Source organism: Vanellus vanellus (genome assembly GCF_965231255.1).
Source record: "Vanellus vanellus genome assembly, chromosome: 13".
Lineage (NCBI taxonomy): Eukaryota > Metazoa > Chordata > Aves > Charadriiformes > Charadriidae > Vanellus > Vanellus vanellus.
Genome location: NC_138918.1, coordinates 6,685,296 through 6,701,340, shown reverse-complemented (window position 1 = coordinate 6,701,340; position 16,045 = coordinate 6,685,296). Strand labels below are relative to the sequence as shown.

General features: G+C 50.1%; 2 protein-coding genes across 2 annotated transcripts in view; both read left to right on the top strand.

Moving 5' to 3' along the window:
• Window positions 1-5,315, top strand: part of FLT4 (fms related receptor tyrosine kinase 4) — a gene marked incomplete at its 5' end in the record, with an annotated part of 57,154 nt that extends 51,839 nt beyond the window's left edge. The window contains 6 exons of the mRNA XM_082490073.1: window positions 38-137; window positions 649-754; window positions 1,704-1,843; window positions 2,543-2,663; window positions 3,443-3,528; window positions 4,904-5,315. Of these exons, the coding sequence (XP_082346199.1) occupies window positions 38-137; window positions 649-754; window positions 1,704-1,843; window positions 2,543-2,663; window positions 3,443-3,528; window positions 4,904-5,123 (773 nt within the window). The 3' untranslated portion in view covers window positions 5,124-5,315. The remainder of the gene's footprint in view (window positions 1-37; window positions 138-648; window positions 755-1,703; window positions 1,844-2,542; window positions 2,664-3,442; window positions 3,529-4,903) is intronic.
• A 6,948-nt stretch (window positions 5,316-12,263) lies between these two features.
• The window catches only part of RNF130 (ring finger protein 130), a 44,455-nt gene continuing 40,673 nt past the window's right edge, over window positions 12,264-16,045 (top strand). The window contains exon 1 of the mRNA XM_082490139.1: window positions 12,264-13,154. Coding sequence (XP_082346265.1) covers window positions 12,878-13,154 — 277 coding nt within the window. The 5' untranslated portion in view covers window positions 12,264-12,877. The remainder of the gene's footprint in view (window positions 13,155-16,045) is intronic.

Sequence of the window (16,045 nt, the reverse complement as noted above, 5' to 3'; positions counted from 1 at the left end):
CATTTCATGTTCCCACCTCTCTTTGAATCTCCTTTAGGGGCGTCTCCATACCCTGGAGTCCAGATCAATGAGGAGTTCTGCCAGAGGCTCAAAGACGGTACCAGGATGAGAGCCCCAGAGTACGCCACAGCAGAAATGTGAGTCAGAAACCTCACGGATCCCAGCACAGGTCAGGGCAGGCCCCTCTCTGGGATGGTACAAGCCTCCCAGACCCCAGCATAGGGCAGGACAGGCCCCTCTGTGGGATGCAAAGACCTTTCAGCCAGGATGGGGGATGAGCCAACATCTCTTTCACACCAGGCAGCTGCCTGGAGGGCAAGCCAGATGGGTTTCAATGCAGGTCAGAGCTATCTAGGAACATCAAATCCCTTGTATACAAACACTGGGATGGATCTTTAAGTGGACAATGTGCTTTCCCACTCTGAGGGTATCAGAGGTGTCCAAATTAGCTCCTTGTGCACTGTTATATTTAGTGCATAATGAACCAACCCCCTTCCAGTAGGTCCACATGGTCAATGTGCTGGGCATGCCGAGCTTTCCTTCACAGTGTAGGTACATGCTGTCCCAGTGGGCACTGTGTGGGTGGGAGCTGCAGAGTGGGGTAGGAGGGGGTTTCTATGGCATAAAACCACCATCTCTTCTTGGCAGTTACCGTATAATGCTGAGCTGCTGGCACAGTGATCCCAAGGAGAGACCAACTTTCTCCGACCTGGTGGAGATACTGGGGAACCTTCTTCAGGAAAATGTCCAGCAGGTGAAAACCTCTCTGTGTCCCTGCTCAGCTCCAGACAACTCTTTCTTCTCCCACCACTAGCTCCCTTGCTGTGCCCTCCTCTGAATCCCTGGCCAATGCAGTACCTTTGTGTAGGCCAAGGGATAACAAGTGGTTTCTTGGATCAGAAAGCTCTGTTTCCCAGAGGTACTGGAGAGCTCATTTCTGCAGTAGCCCTCTCACTGAATCCTAATATAGCTCCACTCTTTGCAGGGCAGATACTCTCTCAGTCGTCATTCCAATATTTCCATCCTAATCCCCAGATGATTATTTTAAATTTTTCAGCTGAGTCAAGGCCCTGGCACTCCTGCCTCCCACACGCCTGCATAATGAAAACCAGGACTTCACCAGGGTTTCTGAAACTCTATCCTCAGATCTAAATGTCAGGGCCATGTGAACCAAACAACTGTTCCATTACAGCAGTCAGATATACAAATTTCCCTGAGGCTATTACTAATCGCTGCCATGCAGTAACTCACCAGGACTTTTAACTGCAATGAGCATGCAGCTCTGATTTGAACATTTTCTTGATGTTCCATTTCATAAGAAGATAGCTAAATGCTTAAATAAGAGTACTTTCTCATCCTGACGTCCCTGATTTTAAACTTTCAGCACTGGATCCAAGCACAGGCATGACTAAGCCACAATGGTGCACCCCTGGAGCACAGCGCTCTGTTTATGGAGGCTAGAGAACTGTAGTAGCTGCTGTAGGTCTGTGTTTCCTGCTCACGCACACCTCCATGCACCTGCAACACTCACAGCTGCTTAACACAGAGGGCACAGAAATCTCCAGCCAGATATTTTGTCCTAGAGAAACAAAAGACAAACCAGAAATTTTCCTCCCCAGCTCTGACAGCTTCTGCTTGTAGAGCCCTTTCTTGTGGGAAAGCCCTCCCCTTCTTGTAAGGCCACTCTCTGTTCTTCCTACCAGGAAGGGAAGGATTACATCCCACTGAACGACTCACACAGCTCAGAAGATGATGGTTTCTCCCAGGTGCCTTCCTCTGCCCAGCAAAACTCAGATGAAGAGGACTTTGACATGAGGATACGCTGCCACAGCCTAGCAGCAAGGTGAATCCCCTCTGAAAAGGGCAGAGAGAGCCCAGGAGGCAGCCAGCAGCCCGAGCTGTAAGGGAGCCTGAGGGATACAGGGAGAACCCAGTAGCGAGATGTTGGAAAAATCCCAGGGGATCAGGTGTGATCCAAGCATTTAGGCCATAGCATCTTGCTTATAAAAGCAAAATCATTTTTCTTTGGAGATGAGAAAGAGCCCTTGATGTGTAAGCCTATGGCATTCCTTCTCCTACCTCCAGCTACGCTGCCAGAGCATCACATCCCACTAAAGGCATTGTGACCCATCAGGCAGATAAGGAAAGAAGGTGTCAGCTGGGTCTCTGTGCTTCTGCTAATGCAGGACCTTCGTCCTATCTGTGTCTAACTAACCCAAACAATTAGGCCTATGCTTCTCGTCTCCGGGGAGCTGTGATAGTGGGATGGCTGGGATCCATATTACATTATTCTGTTTATCCAAAGTGGAGAGGTAATCGGGACCTGATTCCATCAGGAAGTCTGGGTGCTCCCCACTGCAGAAGTTGTATGGGGTTAAGAGGCCTAAGGTGACCCCACTCCCCTCCCAAAATCCACCATTTGGGTCATCTGCCTCTCTGCATACTTTGGTTGCATGGAGATGAGAGGAGGTTGGGTTCAGGTCCTGTTTATTCAGGACATTGACTCTTGGTTTTACTGAGTACAGCATGCTTCTGTCGGCAGATACTACAACTGTGTCTCATTCCCTGGTTGTTTGACGGGAGGAAATCAGATCAGGTGTCCATCCAGGATAAAGACATTTGAAGAGTTTCCCATGACACATACAATGTACAAGGCACACCCGGTGAGTAGTATCTGAGTGGAGTTGAGCAGGGGGCAAAGAAATGTTCAGCTGTTTCCTGACACCTTTGCTGTTAAGATCATGGAAGGAAGATCGCTCCTATCTAATGTCAGTCTGTCTGTGTCCTTCCTGTTCAGTCCGTCCACTCCTATGCACATTCATTTCTCCACCTGGCACATGAGGGTTTCTCTACAGCACAGCTTGTACTGCCTGAGTGTGAAATAGGGAGGTTAGATCTACAAGCAAGGAGTATAAAGGACCTCAGAGAAGAGCTGCTCTTCACCCTTCTCAAATCTGTGAATATGGCCTGGTTAACCATACTCAAATCCAGCCAGGATTAGCTAAATCCAGTGTTTGTCTGGAACTCCCCTGTCCTGACCCACACAGCAGTGTGCAGTAGGGGCCCTCCTGGCCTCTCTGAACTGGGCTGGTACTTACGTCCTCTATAGTGGCAAAGCTTAAGTCATACTCTTAGTCTCAGAGGAAAATCTCATCTCTCACAGATTTGATGGTAATACATCTTCCAGGCAGGGAGCACTCTTTTTTCCCAAAAAGTGGCACTGAACTGCACACACAAATCCTATCTTTGTGCATTCTACTTTTCAGAAGGCACCTAAGATAATCAGTTCCAGCAAGACCATGGAGCACGCTGGTAAAGTGCCCCTACTCCTTTTTTCCCATCACAGATACACATGATCTCATCTCCTGAATGATTGTTCCTCCCTTCCCACTCTGATCAGTCGACAGGGATGTTACTGATAACTCCTGTTGCTTCCTTCCAGGACAATCAGACAGACAGTGGGATGGTTCTGGCATCTGAGGAATTTGAGAGGATAGAAAACCGACACAGAAAAGAAGGTGGATTCAGGTACTCCTTAAGACTAGCCACTCAGACCTCTCTGCTGCCAAATGCAGACCAGGAGGCAGCTCTTGGTGTTTCCCCATAGGGAAGCCATAGCCTCTTGGGGCTCTCAGCAGCAGCGGGGCTGTGGGCCCTGAGCCAGATAAGTCCACGCACACATTAACAACAGGCAAAACGCATGAAGAACAGACCTGCCTGCTGCTTCCTAGGGTTTAAAAATATAAACTGTGCTCATTCCATGAGAATGTGTCCATTAAGGTAATGAGGCACAGTGGAGTGAGGGTGCTAATAGGACTCTGAATGCTTGTTGACATTTTCTGATGAAATGTGTCAGGGCTTGTTCAAGCAGTGGCAGGTGGGATGGATGGAAACTATGCGGCTGCCACCTCCCTCCCCCAGCACTGACCCATGTGCTGCAGGGTCCTGATGTGGCACCGCAGGGATGGTACAGCCTTAGGGCTTTGCATATGCCAGTACTGAGCCTGGCAGGTTGAGCTGGCACTCTCGGGGCTGCAGATGTTATGGGTGGTTATGTCCTTGCCCCAGGCTTGGAGACTGGGTGAAAACCTGTCCAGCTCATCTCTGCTTGGTGCCCGAGCAGGCTGGGACCTTGTCTCCATGACAAGTGTGTTGGGAAAGCCATGTCAGCCCATGTGTAGATAAGGACAGTCCCAAGCCTGTTCCTCACCTCCTCTGCCTCCCAACATCAGATCAGACTGGTCATTGTCCCTTAGCCATAGCCCTGTGGCCTTTCTGCTGTTGTATCAGACTGTCTCCTGCTTCTTGTCCTTGTCCTCTTTTCCCTAAAGCACGTTCCCATTGTCTCCTACAGCATGGGCTACTTGGCATCCCATCTCCTGGAAAGCACTGCCCTTGAACCTCTCCTTGAATGTGTCCCTGCCCTTGCTCTTGTGACTTCTTGCCAGTCACCTGGTATTGGCAGGTGCTGAGATGGGGTTGCTGATTTTCTCCCACATCTTCTTCATCATCTTCCTTCATTTCCTTTCCCCCATCCTGGCTGTTGGTTTGTATCAGTTTCTATTACTCCTGCCAGGTGTAGGAACGATCGAGGCAATGTCACTTGTCTCTCACAGCTCACTGGGGTCCCAACCCTTCCCTGGGCTTCCCAAAGGTATCTAGAAGAGCTGAAATAACTCTGTGGCCAGGTTATGTGCAGATTTTTCACAAAACACATGGACTGCACTTAGGTTTAGAGCAAGGCCTGGTGCTGTGCTTTGAAATGGAGGTATAGGTCCATTCCTGACCCAGCCTCTGCCCCGTGCATTAGCAGATGGTGTTTCCTGAAGCTGGGATCTCTCGAAGCAAAACAGAAGCTTTCCAGGAGTGCTCAGACTGATCTTCTGTGCCTCTCCCCCCACAGCAGTAAAGGGCCCAGCCGAACTGCAGAGCTGCCAGAGGAACAGTCGGACCTGCGGGGCAGATGTCGGCCATCGTACAGGTCCCAGGTCGGAGGCCAGACTTTTTACAACAGTGAATACGGGGAGCTGTCAGAACACTCTGAGGACGGCAGCTGCACCCCACCTGGAGGAGGGGCCAGTCCCCCCACTCTCCATGCTTCCTTCTTCTCCGAGCAGTACTAACGGCATCAGGCCCGGGAGGCGCCTGCCAAGGCATCCCCTCTCACCCTCCAGACATGTCATCAGGGTTGCTCAGAGCTTCTCCTTCAACCTACACCCAACCCCAGCAGGGAACCTACCCCGAACAGATGGGGAACACCAATGTCCATGGAACTGCAGCACGATGGCCCACACAGCACCTCCAGCTGCAGCTTCCCTGTGCCAGGACTGGAGAGAGCGCCTCGCTGATTCCTCACATTTCTTTTCTTCCTGTGGCTCAGACAGATGCATTCTGCCGGCGAGTGGGTGCCTGTGTTCAGCACTACAGCACCTTCTGCCTAGCATCCAGCCTCCACTCAGATCAGCTTCCCATTCAGAAAGCCCATTTCAGGTCAGATATAAATAGATCTGTCTTAGTCTCAAGTTTCTTCCTGGTGTGCAGCCTGAATGTTTTCCCTTGGATTGCTTCCTCCTCCTCTCCTCATGTCAGCTGCTGAGCTGCGGAGCAGAATCAAAGGGAAGAAATTCCTAGTGGTATTTGCAGCAAGAGCAGGACATTTTAAAGAGGTGTATGGAGAGATCTCGAGGGATCTCCGTAAATTTTCACACACACTGTTCATTCTGGATAGGTTCCAGCCTCTCCATCTCCTCTGCAAGCAACACCCACACCCCTCTTGTCTCTGCTGGGGGGGGAACCTGTCAATCTGCCTTATCATCAAGATTATTTTAGCCATCTCAACACAGCTAGTGCTGAATAGGTCATCAGTTGATGGCTAGAGTCCTCCCAGTGTGATAAACAGCAACTCTTTTGCAGGCCCTGTGCAAAATGGGTTTATATACTCTGTGCTGGGAGCAGATTACTCACATTCTGCTGCTCTTGCCTTCCCCTTCTCCCAGAGCAGTGCTGAGATCATTTGTTGCTGGAGTGAGAAATTAAAGCAAAGCTGTGTTAATTTCAGCTGGCTTCTAAACATAGAGCAAAAATGGGTTGTTTGCTGGGAGGAAAAGGATCAAAGTGGTAGGGAGTGAAATGTTTATTTTCAAGTTGCTGCAAGGGTTTTGGAAACAATGGAAGGAACAGAACTCCAGCAATGAGGTGCCCTGGGCTGCATCCCCTTGTGTGTTGGCATCACTGAGCACATGGAGGGCAGCACCCAGCCAGGACTCAGCCCCAGTTCTTCTGTAGGGACAATTCTGCACCATGACCTATCCTGTCGCCCTAGTTCCCTGGCTCTAAGGAGGCACTCTGCCCGACGGGCTCCTCTCCAGTTTCTGTTGCAGAGCTGCCAGCACAGTGTACCTGTCTCCGGGGGATTGAGAAACATTTGCTGAGGAAACATCTCATCACTTGGGCCTTTTGTTTCTAAAAGACACCATGGGAATTCAGAGCTCTGAGGAACCTCTGCAGCTCCTCTCTACAGATTTCTGTGCTGCTGCCTCACCACTTCCCACCTACTTCTTTCCATCCTGCTCACAATCTGAGAGCTCAGCCACAGAGCACGGTTACATCACCGCCAGAGGACTCTGGGTGAAGAGGCTCGCCTGAACAGCTTGTCATCTTCTCTTCTCCCACACGCCTGTGACTGGCAGAGCTCCTTGCACCAAGGCATCTCTGCACCGAGGAGTTTCTGCTTGTGGGCCACACCTCTGTGCGCAGAGCCAAGGGTTTGGTTTGGACTTTTAAAAATGTGTTTCCTGTCAGACGTACTGCTTTCCTAAACTGTATTTCTTTTCCAGCAGAGCGTTTTATGCGTTCCCTGACGTGAGCCTGTGAGGCCTTATGGATGACTTTCCCAAGTCTTAATTATAGTTCTCCTCACAAGTGTAATGGGGAGATTTATTTAGCACATGGGAAAAGCATGCCTGTCATTCAGATTCTCTAAGCCTGTGCAGAGCGCCCAATGTTCCCCTCCCTTTTTGTGTCAGCAGGATGACATGGCTGTGATTTCCATGGCAAAAAGAGGCACAAAACCAGACCGGCTTGAGCCAAACTGGCTCAGGATGTGGAATTGGAAACTGAATGTGACAATGAATTCCCTGACTTCTACTGGTGTCCCCCGAAGTTGCCAGGAATTTAAGCATCTTTAAGTAATTGTTATGACTCAGTAAGTATGCTCTGGCAGGAGACGCTGGAGAGCCAGGCCAAGGCAGTAGGACAGCCAAAGGGGTGTAGGCCAGACCAAATTCTCCTGCCCTCATCTTGCCCTGGTTTTTGAACTGGTGGTTCCCTTGACAGAAGGAAGGCTGCATGTACCCCATGCTGCTGGGCACCAGCATTCACATGGGTGGAAGGTGACAGACAGCTGAGCTAAATTCAGGCAACTCACTTGGTGATGTGCATCCATACGACCCAGGCTCTCTTGTTTCCCGTGCTTCACAAACAGTCCTCTGCCTGCAAACATGGCCCCATCTGACAGAGGGCCCAAGAAAGAGGCCTATAAATTAAATAATAGTTGAAAAACAGAATTCCAAAGTAGCTGCAAGTCCCTGTCCATATGCGAGAGATAGAAATGTACTAACAAAGCCTGAGACTTGCAGGGCACTGGCAGGATTCCTCAGCACAAAGGGGACAGAGGCATCTGAGTGCCCTGTCTGGCTGTCAGCACTCCCAACCAGCCAGGACAGCTGTGCTTTGTCTCTAGGTTCAGCTCTAAATTGCTCACCAGCATCCTTGTGGAGAAGGGTTACTTCATCAGAGCCATTGTTAATGATCCCCTGCTTCACTCTGGGGAGAGCGCTGGTGTGACACCTGATTTTTGAACATTCAAATCATTCGACTCCACAGAAGTTTATTTTCTCTCTTTTGCACCATCTTGATGGGGGGGTGGAATCAGATCCTATTGTATCTGCGTCAACAGCATTGCATGAACAATGCAGCCATGATACAAGCAAACGCTGGCTCCTCTTCAGACACTTCTGCTGATGAAAACCAAATGTAGTGTGGGATATTGAAGAGCTGTTGAGGCGATTGTACTTTCACTCTCTTAAAAGTATTCTAAAATCAGAGTGTACAAACCTGATACCCTTCTCCACACTCTTGCATTATTTCTGGTTGGTTTTGGTTTTTATTTTACAGTCTCCAGATAAGCATGAGCATGAAATGAAGCCGGTCTGTTTTGGTTTTAAGATGTGAGGCAACAGTGTTGTCTGTCTTTCCAGAGCGACAAGGGAGTATTTCAACTTTTAAAACCCAGGGTTTGATAATTGTGCCTGCTCCATTCACAGTGCACTCTGTTGTGTTTTGTTTGGGCTTTTTACTGGAACTCAACATTGAAGCTAAGCTATTTATCATCATCCTCCTTTAAAATGACTGTTCCCGCTCTATACACAGTCTCATTTTTCCTTACAAAGTGTTGGTGTTGAGAGGACATTCCTCCCTCATGAAAACAAAGTGTTGGGTCCCCTACTTGCAAACACATGTGCGTCTCTGAAGAAAAAAACCCTGTGTATCAAGTAACACTTCATTTATATTGCAATATTTTAACCTGGTACCTGTTGTTGCTACAGCAGCATTCAATGTTTCAGTGGGCTGCCTTTGAAGCAAGTAGGTTACAACATGGGTTATGTGTGAGTACAGAAGTGTGGTCTGTGTGCGCGAGTGAGTGTTTTGTGGATGAGTGTTTGGGTGTTTGCACGTGTGAAGTTTTCCTACCAGTGAGCGTATGTGAGTGTTTATAACTCACGTTGAGTCTTGTCTCTGGAAGTTCACGGTTATATATCAAACCAGTTAGAACACCGCTTTCTTTCCTCTCCTCCTATAGTACTTGTTATACTTTGTCATTAAGAGTTTTGTTGTAATATCTAAATGTGAAAATGAATAAAGTCATAACTGGCAGCTGCCCTCTGGTTCCTGGAGGCTGCCGCTGCCCGCGGGGGCTGCAGCACCCCTCCACTCCCGGCTCCCTGCGCGGCACCGGGCCCACCCACTCCAGCCCCAGCAATCGCCACATTTTGGTTTTGTTATTTTTACTTTTGTGTCCCTTCGCATTTCCCCGCATCCTCTAGGAAACAGCTGGCCTTCGTGGCATTTCCATCCAGGATGAAACTCGGGTCTTTTCTCATGATGCAGCCGGATACGCTTTGGTTAAGCTTGCTGACAAGAGCCGGCCCAGCCCTTCGCCCCGCCGCCATCTCCCACGGATCCGCGACCCTTCCTCACCTCCTCGTCCCCCACCCCCCGGGCCCTCCTGCCCTCCTTCACCACACAGCCAGAAGGGACCAACGGCGGCGGACCGCCCCCCACGGGACGCCCCCTTCTCCTCAGCCCCCTCCACAGGCGCCACGACGAGCCCCGCGGCGGGCGGAGGGAGGCGCGGCGGCGCCCCGCAGGTGGCGCCCTCAGCCCGGCGGCGGCCGCGGGCCGGAGGGCGGGCGGGAAGATGGCGGCGGGGCTGGGCCGGAGCCTTCGGCAACGTACAACCTGACAGGAAAGCGAAGGGCAGGCGTGAGTCACGGGCGGGATCTGGGCTGAAGGAAACGTTGTGCGCCTGGGGAGCGCTGGAGGGGGAACGTAAATGGATTTATGACCATAAATCCGTATGTTTGGTTTTGGGCCCCTCACTACAGGAAAGACATTGAGGTGCTGGAGTGAGTCCAGAGAAGGGCAATGGAGCTGGTGAGAGGTCTGGAGCACAAGTCTCATGAGGAGCGGCTGAGGGAACTGGGGGTGTTCAGCCTGGAGAAAAGGAGGCTGAGGGGAGACCTTATTGCTTCCTACAACTACCTGAAAGGAGGTTGTAGTGAGGGGGAGGTCGATCTCCCAACTAACAAGCAACAGGACAAGAGAAAACGGCCTTAAGTTCTGCCAGGGGAGGTTTAGATTGGATGTTAGGAAAAATTTCACAGAAGGGGTTGTCAAGCATTGGAACAGGCTGCCCAGGAAGCAGTGGAATCGCCATCCCTGGAGGTATTTAAAAGACAGGTAGGCATGGTGGTTAGGGATATGGTTTAGTGGTGGACCTGGCAGTGTTAGGTTAACAGTTGCACTTGATGATCTTAAAGGTTCCTTCCAACCTAGACAATTCTATGATTTCCCCCAAAAAATCACCAGAAGCCAGAGTGGAACCTGAGGCTCAGCTCTTTCCTCACCCTGGTGGTGACCTGCAAAGAGCTCAGTGCCATTTGTCTGCCCAGAAAAAGGTCCCCTGAGGTGCAGCCACTGGCAGAGGCATGGCTGCCCTGTGCAGGGTGGGGAGACCTGGGGACATTACCCTCAGCTCTAGCTTCTCTACCACCATCATCCCTTCATCCAGCTCCGCCACGCATGAAAGCAATCGAAAGGACCTTTTAACTCTCCTCTTCCCATCCAGGGACCTGCCTGTCTGGAGAATGAGGAGATTGAAGCTGCTCTGCTGATGAAATACTCCATTTTTGTGCATTCCGGAGCAGTGCTGGGCTGCTCCTCTCCTGGGGCCACCATAGGACAGGCTGGGAGGCAGGAGAGGTGTAGCCCAGCAGTGGTGGCCTTATACATGGCACAGAGCAAGCTCCTGGCTCTTGCTCTGTGAGGAAGGATGGGACCAAGCCGGCAGCCCTCACATTAAGGAATCAAGCATGGCAGACCGCCTATCTCCAGCAGAAACAGAGCCCACAGGAAGCCAGACAAGGCAAAATGAAACGCGGCCTTTTCTTGTGGTTAGAAAAAAGAAACTGGGAAGTTGCTGGCTGGGCCCTTCAGCTTGTTTTGTTTCTAACATGGCCAGCAAATGTTTTCTCCAATGCTTTTCAAAAGTGCTTGGAGATCCTTCTCCGAAGGTCAGTGCAGTAATAGGAGGAGGTGAGGCACTGGCACAGGTTGCCCAGGGAAATTGTGGATGCCCCATCCCTGGAGGTGTTCAAGGCCAGGATGGACAGGGCTTTGAGCAACCTGGTCACCCAGCATTTACCAAGAAGGGCAAAATTAAAAAAAAAAAAAAAATGGAAGCAGAACATTGAGCTGCTGTGCTACAGAAACATTTCCTGGATCGTATTGACATTTCTATAGAGCTTTTCATAAGCAGCTTCTCAGAGGATTTTACAGAGCCACATGCTACGTGCCTTTAGCAGAGCCCATCAGCCCGTTCTGCTCCGAGGCACAGGGTTGCAAGCCCGCCGCTTTCCGTGGGAATGGCATGGGTCTCTCCAAGGGCAGAATTAGACCCACCACTTGCATCTCACTGAACTGAACAGACTCTGCTTTGATGGTGCTATCTCACGTGTGTATGTGACCAGGTGCATCACAAACAGACAAACTATAAAACCTTCCAGAAGAGAGCAGTTCGGTAAGATGCTCAGGTTAAACACCAGGCTTACTGGAGGGCTCTCCTGAGCGGCTGGGGAAGTCACCAAGGAGACCGTGTCTCAAAGAACAACAGCACAGCTATTTTGTTCAGAAATTTAGAAAATATCCCAACTCACAGCCCTCCAGTACTTGTTTTCTTTGCCATAATTTCCAGATAGTTTGCCTTTCAAAATCCTGGTCAGCCATGACATTATTTTGTTACTTCTCTGGTCACAAAGAGGCCAAAATCCTTAAAACTATGATGTTAGTTAAAAAGAATAATTAACGAAGTCCTGTTTTACAGTATTTCATGGGGTTAATATTTATTAACATCAGAGTGTTTATAAGTTTTCCCATTTTACTATGCCAGAAATGAGTAACTCCAGATAATGCAGGAGTGACCAAATCCTGCCCCAACAGCCCTTTTGGCATTAACTGGGCAGACTGGGCACACCCCACCACTTTTGCACACATTCAGCCCTTTTCCTCCCCATTTCAGACACGCTTCTCAACGCTCTCTCCTATCTTTTTGATGATCAGCACTCCTGACATGCACCTTAAAGACGCTGAGGAGCCCGTCTGTGTCCCTACAGCTAATTCCTGGAAGACCCGCGGGTCACTGGAGCCAAGTGTGCCTCACAGGTGCCGGTGCGGCAGCAGGAGCGGCCCACGCCACGTAGAGCACCCACCACCGCCATGGCCCTGCTCGTCCACACTGCCACGCCCCGATGACGTCACTCATTAGGCCCCACCCTCTATAGCTCCACCTCCCGGTGGGCGTGGCTTTTCTCCAGCCCCGCCTCTCGCCCTCGTGGCGGCGGGGCGGGGCGTGGCGCGCGTGCGCAGTGTGAGGAGCGCCGGGCTGCAGTCGAGGCGGCGGGCGCGGAGCTGGCGGCTGGTCGCGGCGGGGCTGCGGGAAGGCGCGGGGGGGCGCGGGCCCCGCCGCCCCCGGGACGAGCTGATCATGGAGCGGCGGTCACCGGCTGCGGCCGCCGGCCTGAGCAGCGGGATGCGCCGCCCGCCGCATTAAGGCGGCGGCGAGCCCCGAAGCGAAGCGAAGCGGAGGCGGCGCGGCGAGCCTGAGGCGAGCCCCGCGGCCGTGTGTGAGCGCGACTGAAGCGGCGGCAGCTCCTCCCGGCGGCCTCCTCTGTGCCGGCGCGGGGCTGTGCGGGGAGGGGGCAGCGGCGCCGCCCCCGCCTCCTCCCCTCCCCTTGCCCGGCACGGGCAGAGGCGGGCGGGCGGGCGGCATGAGCGCGGCGCCCTGAGGGACCGGCGGAGCGGGGCTCCCCCCGAGCAGCCTCCCCCGGGGACCGCGGCCGGCGGATCGGACTCGGCTGGGACCTGCCGTGCCTCCCCTGGCTCCTCCCATGGCATGAGCCCGTGTTCTCCTCCCCGCGCCGCCTGCTTTCGGTCTTTCTCCGCTCCTGGGTTTGTCAGATGGGATAAAACGCACCCGGGCGTGCGGGGCTCGAGCGGCGGAGGCAACCGGTGACGGCCGTCGGCTCACCCGGAGTCGAAGATGAGCTGGCGGTGGGCTCGCCAGCACCGGAACGGCGGCGGCTCCTCCTCCGTGCTGCTGCTGCTGCTGCCGCTGCTGCTGTGGCACGGCCGGGTCCGGCCGGCCGGCGCCGACAACGCCAGCCAGGCGTACTACACCGCCCTCATCAACGTGACGGTGCTGAGCCCCGAGCGGGGCGGCCCCACGCTGCTGCGCATCGACCGCGGGCGCTACGGGCAGGACTCCCCCAAGGTGGAGGTGAAGGGGCTGCTGGTGGCTCCCGTCCCCATCAACGGAGGTAACGCTCCCCCCTCCCCCGGCTCCCCCCCCTCATTCCCCGGGGCTCGCATGGCTCTGCCGTCGGGTGGCTCTGCCGTCGGGTGCCTCCCCCCGCCAGGGCGCCTGGCCTTTGTCTGAGCTTTGCGGGCATTCCCAGAGAGCTCTGACAAACGAGGAGGAGGAAGAACTTGCCCAGAGGAAAATTTAAAAAAAAGAAAAAAAAAAAAAAAGAAAAAAAAATCCATGAGAGCGCCGGCTTGAATAACAGCTCTGCAAAGCATAGTGCGTTTTCCAGCATGGATGCCAGTCGTGTTGAGCGGTGAAGGTGGTGTTTCTAAACTAATTACAGAGAGTCGGTAGGGATAGTTGACAGTATTTGGTTACGGCGTTGCCATGAATCTCGGAACAGCTGCATAGCTGTCTCACTGTGATAGATGTGCCACTGGACGGCTTTTGCAGCTGCATGAAGTCATGATCGTTCAGTGTACGTTTCTTAAAAATGCTGTTCAAGCTGTCCATCAAGACTCGGGAGGACTGAAGCCGTCAAGCTGTTACTCTCATGGCCAATCCAAAATGGGCTTGTTTGCGGTACTGACCATTGTGTAGTGTTTCCAAATAAGTCTTTTTATTAAATGAAGCTGTTGTCCATCAATTGTTTTCTGAGAAATGTTGGGTTTTATAGAGAACGCTAATTTAAACAAGCAAGAGTATTGTCCTGATGTTTGCTTGAAATGAAACCAATTGCTTCAGTCACAATGATGTGGTTTTAGTAGCGTCTTATTTTGAAAACCCTTCTTGACATTATCTAAACTGCCATCTTTAAGAAGTGGACCACTTGATGGATCACAGTGGTCCCAACCTGTCTCCTGCACAGCAAATCTCTCAATAATGCATTAAGTGGAATAATGTAGTCAGTTAAAACTAGACTCTTAAGTGGTGAATATTAAGAGTTTTTTAAAATAATTGATGATGCAGAACTACTGTGTTATTAAAAGCTTTTTGAGAATTTACCAAGTCTTAAGATCGGGAAAATACTTTGATGCTTCTTCAGAAGAAAATGCGTCCTGCTAGGCAGCCTGCTGTGAGCTTCTAGGCTGTACGAAGCAGAGTGTGCATCAGCAGATACTTGCCAGTGTAGTTGAACATTGGTTTCATTAGCTTTACAAAGCGTTAACTAGGATATATTAATAGAGCATATTTGTGGGTTGAAGGGTGAGGAAGCAGAAATTGTTGAGCAAGTCTACTGTAAATGATTTTCGTTTGTACTTCAAATCCTACCTTCACCATGTTCTCAGAGTCAGCTGTCATCAAATATGCTCAGTCTTTCCTCCTCCTGCTTCCTGGTATTCCTTATTTAAACACACCCCAACCGCCATATGAAATCAGAAGGCTGTCCTGAAGGTGAGAGGCACGTAAACACTTTTATTGCAAGTAGTATTCTTAGGGGTTTTAAAACTGCTGGCTTTTAATATATGCAAGGTATCAAAACACATGATTTGTTTAGTAGCTGCATTATTTGTCAAGAAAAAAATTTATATTAATTACTTTTTAACTTTTTCTGCTTTCTCCTGATATGATCTTCACTGGTGTGTGATTAAAACATTGAGGGAGGTGGACAGCATTTTCACAGGAAGCTAATAGTCAGAGAAGAGCTAAATAAAATTCTAAGCAGTCCATAAACATCATTTTTATACCTTACTGCTAAGTATTGTATGATGAATAACTGAAGTGAGAAGGCACAGCAGGAATCACGAAATTGCAGGCATCAATTTCTGCAGTTTTGACATGCTGTGGTCATTAAAACTTTGCCATGGGTTGTTGGGGAGATTCTGTTTTGTCCTTCTGTTTGTCAACAGAAGACTGTTAAAACAAACGTTGCAGCAGTTGTCTTCCTTTAATGTCCTTCTGAATTGTTCTGTATAGGTTGTTATATAGTATACATTCTATAGGAATTTTGCTGAGGTGCTCTTCATGTGGCTTAAAAACATTCCATGTAGTAGGAAAGACTGAATGCTTTTAGTTAAGATGTTCTTAAACACTTGAGGGTCTTATGTTTATATTCTTCTACTTTTTTATATCTAGATTTGATAAAAGATACTTTCAGCAAGACAGCATTAATTGCTCTAATCCTTTTTTATCAGGCTGTTAATATTGCTGTAGAACTTGTTTGCAAAGTATTTTTTTCTAATGCCTCTTAACACGAGTGGATAGCACCAGCCTCTGCTCTTAGGGCAGTAAGTGCTCTAACCTGGTTCTCATGTATCTTAAGAAGACAAGGACTCTACAACTGTTAGCCACTATGTTTGAAGAGACCTTGACTTTGAAAGTGCTTTGATGTCAGGCATTCACCCATTTGTGGGCTATCCCTTGAAATTTTCACGAACACGGGTGATCTGTTAGCACCTTGATGGCAAAGACCGGGGCATCTGTATTTTAGAGCTGAAATGTCCTTAATATCACAATTCTGCATTAAGATCCCTTATTCACTGCCTGCAGGGAAATAAGTGAATTTACTAATTCCAGATTTAAGGCCAATGATCTGCTGCTGAACGTACACCATTTGTAGTAGCACAGCCTGTGATTTTAAGTGTTGTCCTCCGCTGTGGTTTTTGTTAGCTTGTGTTCTTGAATATGCCCAATATTTTATATCCTGCTTTTTGAAGTTGCCAGTCCCATGTGATTAACATCCTTCAAATTTCAGTGCAGAATGATATATTCAATCACTTCTCCCATTTCTTTAGCAGAAATTCTTTAATCGAATTCAACCTTGTCATGTTAATATGTGTATTAAAACTCTTTCCCTGTTCTTTCTATAGGCCCTTGTATGAAATTGATACTGGCTTTCAAAAGCAATATTCCCCTGGATGTGGTACGGCAGTAATTCGCATGACCGCTTGTGAATGTGACTTG